This window comes from Somniosus microcephalus, chromosome 16 (genome assembly GCF_052327205.1).
Source record: "Somniosus microcephalus isolate GS21.2 chromosome 16, FLI_Smic_1.0, whole genome shotgun sequence".
Classification (NCBI taxonomy): Eukaryota; Metazoa; Chordata; class Chondrichthyes; order Squaliformes; family Somniosidae; genus Somniosus; species Somniosus microcephalus.
In genome coordinates this window covers 103,083,988-103,096,204 of record NC_141002.1, presented here as the reverse complement: position 1 = coordinate 103,096,204, position 12,217 = coordinate 103,083,988, and the positions used below count along the sequence as shown (strand labels likewise).

Below are 12,217 nucleotides of genomic sequence, written 5' to 3'. Positions count from 1 at the left end.
AAGTTCTTTCTTTCTTTCTCTCTTTCTCTCTTTCTCTGTCTCTTTCTTTCTAATCAATCAATCAATAAGTGGCCATTTGCCTGATTGGCTCCTGCATTGACTATGTAACGACAGTGAGCCCCTGTAATATACAAATGGATGTTCCTACTTATTCCTGAGCAAGTGCTTTACACTTCATTTTATCTTTTTTCCCCCCCCCCCCATTTAGCCTAAAATAAGTTGGATGAAGAACCGAATAATAATCGAGAATAACCCTCACTATCGGATGTTCTGCAGCCAGGGAGTCTGTACCCTGGAGATCCGCAAGCCCAGTCCGTATGATGGCGGGCTGTACGCTTGTAAAGCAATCAATGCTCTTGGTGAGGATGAGGTGGAATGTAAAATGGAAGTCAAAGGTAAGGTCACCCGGACACAAGCTTGGCTATTCACTGTTTCACTCGCTTTCTTAAAAAAAAATTACATTATTTCAACGACATTGTATCTTTTTTTTCTTTTACAGTGTGATATCTCATTAGGCTAGAAGTTACAGTTGGGTGATATTAGCAATCTGCTGCTCCCAGTGGGGAGCACTGCACTCCGAGAGCTCACCACAGAAAAGAGCTTACGAGGGAGCTCCCCTTTAGTGCCCCTCCATACTGCGTTACTTGGCCCACTATTTTAATGGAGGCGCTCCCAGATTTCTTTGAAACCGGCTAGCAATTCGGTCAAGATAAGCTGGCCCAGTAATGGCGTGCAGACACCTCAATCGCGCTTTGTTTTTTGACACACGGGCTAAAATAATCGTGAGCTGCACTATGTTGTCATTCTTTCCGGTAGCATGTGTGGACTTCGGACCTCGGAAGGATTTGAGAGAGTCTTACTGCTGCTGGTGATTAATCATTAACGGGATAGAGAATCATTTCACAAGTTAAAGGAGCGGCGCGTCACAATTAAAAAATAACACTTGAGACTGTCATGTTCCCTGATGGAATGATCTGTGCCACGTATTACAGGGCAGTGGGAATCTGGAACTCTCTTTCTCCCAAAAAGCTGATGAGGCTGGGGCGTCAATTGAAAATTTCTGAGATTGTTAGATTTTTGTTCGGCAAGGGGATTAAGGGTTACGGAACCAAGGCGGGTAGGTGGAGCTGAGGCGCAGATCAGCCATGATCCCATTGAATGGTGGAACCGGCTCGAGGGGCTGAATGGCCTCCTCCTGTTCCCATGTAATATTCCCATCTTCCTGCTTTATATCAATGTCAACTTTCCAAGTAAAATTAGACACCGTTGGGAAATATTCCCCCCCTCTTTTATTTTATTGCCCCAATCTTTCCCTAATAGAGGCAGTGCCGTCGATTTGGAACTCGGGAAGTCTCCAAACAGCCGGGCTACTTTAGCCCACATTAACAGTCAGATTTTGCAAATTAGGATTGCGGGGTTCAGGGTTAATGTGCCCATTTTACACCCCTCTTGATTTGTACCCATTCGCGCCAGGAAGGCAAAATCTACCCCTTTAATTCCGCACCTTTTATTAGCCTTTATTTTCAATTAAAGAATTACGATGTATAAAATTGCGGAATAAATGGGCACTGCAGCCAGCGACTACTTAGAAGCAGCAATTCTTTAAAAGTAAGGCCTAAGTTACAGTCTATACCTTCTTTAATGACCAAGTCATAGAATAGTGCAGCACAGAAGGAGGCCATTCGGCCCATCGACAGAGTACACACTTGAACAGAGAGTTTTTACATACTTTGCATGACCGTACGTTAGTGATTTTGCACAACAAGAGGCCCCGCGGAAACAGGCTGTCGCAAAAGTAATTTAGCGTGCAAGAGAAAGGTGTTTCACATTTAAATAGTAGGACAGTTCAGAAAGCTAGAAGCTTTACAGTATTTGCACTAACTGCTCTCCAATAGATCGATCAATAGATACGAGCTGTATCTTTTCAAAATGTAAATTCAATTTAACTTTGGTCGTCTTCATGTGGGAATCTTTTTCAAACCTATGTATTATCTTAGGGTTAAGTAATTATGCAGTCAGATTATTTATTCAGCAAGATTCAAATAATTGGGGACTCCCCACTCCGAATGGAGAGAGATGATAGGGAGCCTGATAGGTCTGTCACCGTGCTACAAGAACCAGGAATCCAGCTATGGATCAATGGAAATATAGATGATCACTTTCTCAAAATACTGCCATTCAAACTCGCCATCCAAACTGCTCTCAACCAGTGTTCACTGGAATTTTTTTTTGGGTGCACGGGCCCCTTAACTGGCTGCGCGGCCCAGTCAGTTTTTCGCGTACGCGCGGTTATTTCCTCTGTAAAGCCAGTGAGCGGCCTGCGCGGGACCTCCAGACCGCTGTGTGGCCACGCAGCTTAATGAGAACGTTGCTCTCAACCCATACTGTCTTCAACATGTATTGTCCTTTTTTTATATATAACTCTCATTTCCCCCCCTGCTCGCTTCCCCCCCCACTCGCTATCCCCCCATTTCCCCCCCCCACTCGCTATCCCTCCATTCCCCCCCCCCCCCCCGCTCGCTATCCGCCCCCCCCATGCACCCTGGCTCGCCATCCACACTGCTCAGAACAAACCTTGCTCATCACCCATCCTGCTCTCAACCTCGGGTTTAGATTTCCGTGGCGCAAACATTATTTGAAAACCAGAGGGTCTAACGGAATACAATCTTTTAATGAGGTACTTGGTTTATAAACTTGTATAAATTTTATAAGGAAGGCTAGCTCAGGTGCCTCCAATCTGGAAAGTGATGCAGTTGACTCCCCGAGGGCCTGTAACCTAATGCAAAGTTCCACCAGCGCCCGCCCTGGGCTAGCTGGTATCTAGTCCCAGAATCCCATTGGACATTAAGCCCCTCCCCCTCCTCTACATTGTCTATTTATTTTGTTCCATCATTGCTCTGGATAAGGTAAGGACACAACATGAAATATCGCTGAAGTAAAGTTTTTGAAATGTTTTATTTTATTACAATGGGCATTGTTGCTGTGATGCTGTGTGGTGGACTTTACGTTGTCGCACTCTGTTATGTTTTGCTGTCATTGCTGTGTTTTTGGGGGGGGAAATGGTAAGTTGAAGACTTGTGGACCGTTATGAATGTGATGGACTCTTGGTTGGTTATCGCATGGATCGTCACGCAAGTTGGATGACTGCATCGTTGCACTGTACTGCATGCATTGGAGCGCATGCGGAACAGCACTCGATTAGAGTTGAATATGTCACTGCGTTGATTGAACCAGTTAGCACTCACCCGAGATAAATGAAGTTGTGCGCAAGAGGAATGATAAGTGATGCTGCATTGGACTCTCCTTATGGTTTCCAGTCTAAGACTCAACGTGCTTGCCAGATGTACCATTTGCTAATGAATTCTAACGAACTTGTGTGTATCTGTGCTAAACCCTCTGGAACAGTAGCAGTGCCAACATTCACTGGTAGCCTATGGCTTTGTGCAAGCTCTCTTGCATACAACAACGTGTATTTATATAGCGCCTTTAATGTAGTAAAACGTCCCAAGGCGCTTCACAGGAGCGATTATCAAACAAAATTTGACACCGAGCCACATAAGGAGATATTAGGGCAGATGACCAAAAGCTTGGTCAAAGAGGTGGGTTTTAATGAGCGTCTTAAAAGAGGAGAGAGAGAGGTGGAGAGGTTTAGGGAGGGAATTCCGGAGCTTAGGGCCCCGGCAGCTGAAGGTACGGCCGCCAATGGTGGAGCAATTAAAATCGGGGGATGAGCAAGAGACCAGAATTGGAGGAGCGCAGAGATCGTGGAGGGTTGTAGGGCTGGAGGAGATTACAGAGATATGGAGGGGGCAAGGTCATGGAGGGATTTCAAAACCAGGATGAGAATTTTAAAATGTTATACTCTCAATCCGTAATATGTTCAAGCACCAGCGTGAACTGAACAATACCAGTAAGTTGCAGACTGGTGTTAGTCGTAGTCCAGTTGGCCGTGTGAACGGAATCAATGGTGCCGTTACCAGGACGTCTAAATAACTACCGTATTAAGAAAGGATCCCAGTCCCAACCAGGTTATACAGCAATCGATTCAGTCTGGGGAATAAGGCGTAATTAATGGTCATATTTAGAAAATTAATTTCAAACTGTAACGCGTGCAATTTTTATGGAAATCTTGCCATCAGATCTATGAAGGACTGAAGTTACGAGTCCCAAAATTGCAAGGTTTATAAGAGGATAAAGGGAATAGATTGCGTTCTAGTCGGCAGTTTGTTCCAATTAGGGAGGATCAGGAGCCACAGTCTCAAGTTGTGTACGAGGCCGGATCGAGGTTAGAGGTCAGGAGGTGGACCTTTTCCCAGGGAATGGTGGACCTCTGGAACAGGTGGCCGCCTCGTGCGGTGGACGGCGCCTCGCTGAATTCCTTCAGGTGAGAGCAGGACCTGTTTCAGGCTGGGGCGGAGATCACCTGGTACAAGAGGTCGGCATCTTGTAACGTCAATCGGCATCAGATTGATCTCCCCCTGGACTAGTTTCGAATGCCCGAGGAGGGTCGGAGAGGAATTTCCCTTTTTTTTGTTGTTGTGATGACTCGGCTCATTTTCCTCCTTTAACTAATGGCCATGATGCTTTAGCCTAGTGGTCTGGTCTGACGTTTAAGGCACATGCATGAAGGAGCAGGCTCGAGGGGCCTTAAGGCCGACTCCTGCTCCTGATTCTTATGAAAAAGCAACACAGGTTCTTAAATACACCTGTAGCCTCATGGTTACGGTACTATAGAGGAATAAGGAATTCAGGAGAAACTTCTTTACCCAGAGAGTGATGAGAATGTGGAACTCGCTGCCACAGGGAGTGGTTGAGACGAATAGCATAGATACATTTAAGGGGAAGCTGGATAAACACATGAGGGAAAAGGGAATAGAAGGTTATGTTGATAGAGTGAGATGAAGAGGTGGTGGGAGGAGCCTCCTGTGGAGCATAAACACCGGCACGGACCAGTTGGGCCGAATGGCCTGTTTCTGTGCTGTAGAGACGTTCTAACACCCACTGACTGCATCTTTCCAGGGGTTTATATCTTTACTGATCCCCATTAAGTGGTTCTTTGCTTCTCTTGATCACAGTTTGCACGCTTTAACCTAACGTCTCCGCTTAACTTAATGTCTGCCTGCATCTTTCTCCCGGGCAGTTGTCCTTTCTCCCCGCTGTTTCTCTATTTTTTATTTCACGTTGGTCGGCGGTCCCATATTTTCACCGCTGCTCTGGTTAACAATGGAACCGCACCACCTTGCTGCCACAGTCGTGTGTTCTGACTTTTCACTGATGCTGAAGTCTCACAGTTTGTCTCTTTTTCTCCTTAGTTGCACAGTAAGGATTTGTGGTTTATATATGTTCATCCAGGTAAGCTTTCATATGAACCAACGCATATGAAGCTTATGTATTACCTCATTTGCCATACTGAGCCCGATTTTCCTCTCGCTCCGACAAAGCAGGCTGCAGAGTGCTAAAGTGTAATGGAGGTTTTCAAAAGTGTCAAACCTGCCTTTGTGGCCACAACAGTCCTTTTCGGAAGCGCGTGTTTACGCCCCCCCCTCCCCCCCCGAATTATACATGGCGGAGATTACAGTCGCCGCTGTACTTGTACATGGACCTAACGCACCAATTCCAAATTGGCCTCTGCGTGTTTCAGGCTGCAACCCATGTCCAAGTTGCACAGGGAGGGCATTGGCAGCGATGCGTTAAGGCTAGGCTTGTATCACTAAAAGCTAGTGGACAGGTACAAAAAAATAATTTAAAAGGCTAAAGGAATGTTAGCTTTCATCTCCAGAGGGCTGGAATACAAAGGGCTGGAAGTTATGGTACAGTTATATAAAGCTCTGGTTAGACCCCATTTAGAGTAACTGGGTTCAGTTCTGGGCCCCGCACCTCAGGAAAGATATCTTGGCCTTGGAGGGGGTTTGGCGCAGATTCAACGGAATGATACCGGGGCTAAAAGGGTTAAATTCTGAGGACAGGGTGCACAGACTGGGCTTGTATTCCCTCAAGTATAGAAGATTAAGGGGTGATCTAATCGAGATGTTTAAGATGATTAAAGGATTTGATAGGGTCGATAGAGTGAAACTATTTCCTCTGGTGGGGGGAGTCCAGAACAAGGGGGACAGAACCTTAAAGTTAGAGCCAGGCCGTTCAGGGGTGATGTCAGGAAGCACTTCTTCACACTAAGGGTAATGGAAATCTGGAACTCTCTCCCCCAAAAGAGCTGTTGAGGTTGGGGGTCAATTGAAAATTTCAAAACTGAGATTGATAGATTTTTGTTAGGTAAGGATATTAAGGGACATGGAACCAAGGCGGGTAAATGGGGTTTAAGATACAGATCAACCATGATCTAATGGAATGGCAGAACAGGCTCGAGGGGCTGAATGGCCTCCTGTTCCTAATATTCCTCGGATGAGCACAGTGCCGACTGTAATTGCCACTGTAAAATTTTAAAGCTGTTTTTACAACAATATGTCTAGAAATGGTGCTCCGATTCCTACCTTGACTAAGACGTCAGTCAATTTTGTAAAAGAAAAGGTTATTTTATGATGTGACCTCCTAAAGGGGTCCCCTCTCCATGAGGAGGTACTTGCCCATTATTTTTGTTGTCGCTGCTTGAAGTGTGGGATGGTAGATCGATACAGCACAGAAGGAGGCCATTCAGCCCATTGTGCCTGTGCTGACTCTCTGTGAAAGAGCTCTCCGCCCGGTCCCATTTACTGTACCTGTTTGGGAAGCAGGATGAGCTGGGAATGCCAGCTGCCACTTTCTTACATCCAGACGCTGTTGCAAAGAAACAAATTTAAAAAAAAAAGTTTTGTCAAATATTTATTTTATGAAGTTTGCGCCTGTTTAATATCGACTCTAGGATGACCTTATTTACAAGCCCCTAAATAGTTAACGTGCTGCTTTGCCAGGCCATGCGTGGGTCGGGCAGGCTGCCAACTTTCTCCTTGGTGGCTTGGTGCTCCCATTTTCGAAGTCAATAATTCCCTGTGTTGGGTAACCCCTGCATTGGCAGGTGCGCACCCTATGTGCAGGCGCGTGCCCCCACCTGTACCCCAGTTTGCCGCCAAGCAGACACTTTGCGCTGTCAGAATTAGTACTTGCACCTGTGCACTTGAGAGGAGAATTGGTTGGACTGTGTTATATCATTGAGTATGGTCAGTCCTGTCTCGTCACAGATCATGAGATATCTGCTGATAGAGCCAGGTGACATGGTAATATCATCATTTCCATCACCCCTTTTAACATTTAATTGAAACTAATACCAATAGCTGGCACTTTTAGCTTAACTATTTACATAAAACATATTGGAAACTATACTGCAAATGACGGGAGTTGGATTCAAATGTTTTGCTGTTCTCAGTAAGATGGTGAACTCTTGTTCAATGAGATGGGAAAGAAAAAGAAAGATTATTCCGTGTTTTCTTTCTAGGCTTTCTTTACTTTTCTCCACATCCGTACGTTATTACAAATCTTACATTTGTGCACACTTCCTCTCCACAAACCTGCCGCCACAATGGTTGGTTTTCATAGAATCCTAGAATGATACAGCATAAGAAGGAGGCCATTCGGCCCATCGTGTCTTTTAAGAGCTATCCAATTAGTACCATAGCCCTGCAATTTTTCTCCTTCAAGTATTTATCCAATTCCCTTTTGAAAGTTACCATTGAATCTGCTTCCACCGCCCTTTCAAGCAGCGCATTCCAGATCACAACAACTCGCTGCATAATACAAAATTCTCCTCATCTCCCCCTCTGGTTCTTTTGCCAATTATCTTCAATCTGTGTCCTCTGGCTACCGACCCTCCTGCCACTGGAAACAGTTTCTCCTTATTTACTCTATCAACTCCCATCATGATTTTTGAACAATTCTATCAACTATCCCCTTAACCTATTGTGGCCAACATTTAACATTGTAAATTGCTGTTTCAACATTTTCCGTTCAATTTTGCTATGTCAACTGTCACGATGCAGTTGCTGACGATGGCCACAAGATGGATCTGTGGAATGCGTTCTTGAGGTCTTTCTTTCAACTCTGTTGCCACCTTGTATATAAAACTGCAAAGAGTTATCACCACAACTGGAGCGCACAGTCCAGGAGCTCCCAACTAGTTTCCCTTGAGTCGAAACATAATTGGATTCCATTCTCTGTGCTCCAATAATGCCTCTCTGCTGATGACCAGTGCTCGCAACTTCCAGTCCTCCACCCATGCAGCGGCTGAATTGTTAAATATTGATCCACTTGCCTTTAAATGGGACACTGAAAATGGTTTCAATTCCTCAACGACAGTTGCCTTCGAATTATGCTGTGTGAATGTCAACATACGAATGCGCGACCTGTTCACAGGCAATTCCTTTGTCTGTTATTTTCACCGTACCAGTAACTTGTTTAAAATAAATAGGTGAACACTTCTGTTAAAATAATGGAGAAAGAATGTGTTGAATAGTTGTACAGTGATGTTTTCAAAATGCAATTTTAAGCCATCTGTTTCTTCATGATTCTTGCAAGTCTAACCAACAACTCCCATGTCTTGCCCTCGATGGCTCTGCCCTGAGTCCTTCTTTATCAATCAATGTCTGTGACTTCACCATCTCCTCGGAATGGGAGGAGGGCCATTCAGCCCCTCAAGCCTGTTCGGCCATTCTATCAGATCATGGCTGATCTGCACCTCGACTCCATTTTACCTGCCTTTGCACCAAATCCCCTAATACCCTTACCTAATGTAAATCTGTCGATCTCGGTCTTGATCATTTCAGTTGGCCCCCAGCATCCACAGCCTTTTGGGGGAGAGAATTCCAGATTTCCACCCCCCTTTGTGTGTGGAAAAAGTGCTTCCTGATTTCTGTCCTCAAGTGAAACTCCTCCATCTCCTTCAATGATAAAACTGCCTCCAAGCAACTTAATGTCCTCTCTTGTGTCAATCGCTTGTCCCCACAACACCTCTTCAATCTCCAAAAAGCCCAAATCCACCCAAGACTGGAACAATGCTCTCAATTCTGGGAAATCTCCTTAGCATCTCTCTCCTGTACAACAGGAATAAACATCACCTGGAGAATCCCTCGTTCCCCCAATCTCCAACTTCTTTCTGGCAGTTTTCCTTCCCGTTCTCTGTTTTCCCAAATCTGCTGTCGTCCGTGACCCTAATGAAGTTTGCTCTCTTATTCCTTCTGACCTCCAAGTACACTGTCCTACATCTTCTCCTCTCTACATCCTCATTATGGTGAAATAAAGACTCCTGCTCCAACTTATTCTTTCCAGAACTCAAAGCTTGTGAACTCCTTACCTCTAACTCTTCCCTTCCCTGCTCACCATTGGTTTTTTAAGGCTTTTAAAACTTAAGGTGGTGTCTTTCTGCCTTCCCGATTTACTCACCTTCACACTCTTTTCAACCTGGTGGTGTCCTGTGCCATGAACCTTGTTTCTCAATAATAGGAAAACATATCTCTCAAAGACGTAAGGCTAGAAATATCTGTTGGGAATATGAGTAGAGTAACACTTAATCCATTGGTATGGCAATCTGCCGTCCACTATTTTAAAGGCATTGTTAACCTATTCAAAATAAATTGATTAGTATCTCCTTTACAATACCCACTCCCTCCACCACCGTCGCACTGTTTCTACAGGATGCCCTGCAGCAAGTCACCAAGGTCGCTGGGTCAAAACCCTAGAACTCCCTAACAGCACTGTGGGAGCACCTTCACCACACGGACTGCAGTGACTCAAGAAGGCGGCTCACCACCACCTTCTCGAGGGCAATTAGGGATGGGCAATAAATGCTAGTCTTGCCAGCGACGGCCACATCCCCAGAACAAATATTAAAAACAGGTTAGCACTCCCATTAAAATAATGGACAAAGGAATCCCAAACAATATGTTAAGTGTCAACTATTACTATCTGCAGCAGCTATTTCTAGCCTATAATTCTTAAATATAACACCTGGTTTATACGAATCTTGCCACACAAAAATGTCTGTCAGTTCAGCTAAAACTACAGTATTGGTTCATTTTGAACATATCTAAGTATTAATATATTAAAACTGGGTGCACTTTCTCTGAGTCAGAAGGTTGTGGGTTCGATTCCCACTCCAGAGACTTGAGCACAAAATCCAGGCTGACACTCCAGTGCAGCGCTGAGGGAGTGCTGCATCGTCAGAGGTTCCGTCTTTCGGATGAGACGTTAAACCGAGGCTCCTGTCTGCCCTTTTCAGCTGGAAGTAAAAGGTCCCGCAGCACTAGTCAAAGAAGAGCAGGGTGGTTCTGGCCAATATCACTTGACCAACATCGCTAAAACAGATTATCTGGTCATTATCACATTGCTGTTTGTGGGAGCTTGCTGTGCGCAAATTAGCTGCCGCATTTCCCACATTACAACAGTGACTACACTTCACAGCCAATGAAGTACTTTTGAAGCACTTTGGAACATCCTGAGGTGGTGAAAGGTGCTACATGAACACAAGCTCTTTCTTTCCTGTCAACTTTTCTATTACAAATTCCCAGCTCAAAATCATCACATTTAAAACCTGATCATCAATTACACAATCATTCAAGGTAAGTAGTAAAGCTGGGGAAACTTAACCATTCTCTCAAATTTACATATCAGTGAGTTTTAATTAAATCTGTTTGCGATGAAGACTAGAATCGCTGCTGTTTGGTGACGTCGCGATGAAGGCAGTTTCACGGGATAAAACTGTGTGAGGTCATAAAGTATTAAAATGTTACGAAGGTGTTCAATTACAAAAAATTGTAAGCGGTCTCATTTTTTTAAGAATTGGAAAACGTTTTTAAATAGAAGGTTATGCTGATGGGGTGAGATGAAGAGGGGGTGGGAGGAGGCTCGAGTGGAGCAGAAACACCGGCACGGACCTGTGGGGCCGAGTGGCCTGTTCCTGTGCTGTGAATTATTTTGTAAAACGGCACTGAATTCTGAGCGTTGTTACTCCAACATCTGTTTTTTTTTTGTGTGGACAATTTCTGCATAAGGCCTGTCCTTTTTTGGAAAAAATTAATCCTTGTTTTCATACCATTTTTAGGGGGCTTCCCATTTCAGGAGCTCTTGCTGCAGGGAGTACCACTGAGTATCATAAGCTCGTACATGAACTCAAAGAAAACTTTACCCCAGAAATAATGATGGTCGTCACAATGTGTCATTGTGAACCGTGTTCGCTTCTCTTCTCCGATCAGGATGTGACTGTAGATTACTTAGAGTTTAACAAGCGCTTGCAATGTGCAGACGGACGGTACTAATTTGCAATGTTTTTGGGCTTGGAATGAACTCGAACGGGCTATAAAGGCGTGTGATGCTCTGAGCAAGGTTTAGTGATGCTTTTAACATATCAATGATTTCACACTTAAACATAACCGATTGGGGGGGCGGGGCTAAGGTTTGTTTGTATGCCTAATTCCTAATCACAAGTCAATGCAGCATTAATATGATATAAAACAGCGGGTTGAGCATTGCATGCTGAATTATGATGGTTAAATATTGACTGAGATGACATTGCAATGACCTTACAACCTATTAATAGTCTCTTCAGTTCCCCAATAGTCCGACATTACAAACTGTTGTCTACCTGATAATCTTGCATTCTGAAAACCCTGCATGATGTGTTATCAGCACTTCTTAAATTAAAATGTTAATAGATTGACGCTGACCAATGTGTTAGTTTGAGGATCTGCTTAATATCCCCGTGTATCCTGACCCACAGTTTGATATTTCCATGTTACTTTGTCGAAAAGGCTTTTTGCTGTGCACAGATCCCATTGGAGGCCTCTGCTTCGGCCAAGTGACCCGTCGTGTGTTGTTCACACTCACTTGTGCAGCCTGCATTCACAAACCATTTTCTTACAATGTCCTGTTGCATTTCTTTGAAGGAAGTGGATTACAAGTGATGAGATGGTTTTTAAACTGCTGTAAAGTGCTACAATATCTTTATTGCATGAAAATGTGTTTTGGAAAATGATAAATAAACGGCTTCAAGTTGTAATCGCGGGACTTTTCTGCATTGGTTATTGGTGTATCTTACTGACTTTTTATTAATGTAATACAGCAACAACATCTTGTATTTATATAGCGCCTTTAACGTAATAAAATATCCCAAGGCGCTTCACAGGAGCGATTATCAGACAAAATTTGACACCGAGCCACATAAGGAGATATTAGGGTAGGTGACCAAAAGCTTGGTCAAAGAGGTAGGTTTTAAGGAGCGTCTTAAAAGAGGAAAGAG

The 12,217-nt window shown here is 44.2% G+C and overlaps 1 protein-coding gene across 24 annotated transcripts in view; it reads left to right on the top strand.

Moving 5' to 3' along the window:
- mybpc1 (myosin binding protein C1) overlaps nt 1–11,977 on the top strand; it is a 140,183-nt gene extending 128,206 nt beyond the window's left edge. For 23 of the 24 annotated variants that reach the window (XM_086009610.1, XM_086009614.1, XM_086009609.1 and 20 more), the window contains 2 exons: nt 209–395; nt 11,024–11,977. In XM_086009610.1, the coding sequence (XP_085865736.1) occupies nt 209–395; nt 11,024–11,118 (282 nt within the window). In that variant the 3' untranslated portion in view covers nt 11,119–11,977. Of the gene's footprint in view, nt 1–208; nt 396–5,312; nt 5,353–11,023 lie in introns of all 24 variants that reach the window. The other variant, XM_086009616.1, reaches the window with a different exon arrangement.
- Nucleotides 11,978–12,217: the final 240 nt, after the last annotated feature.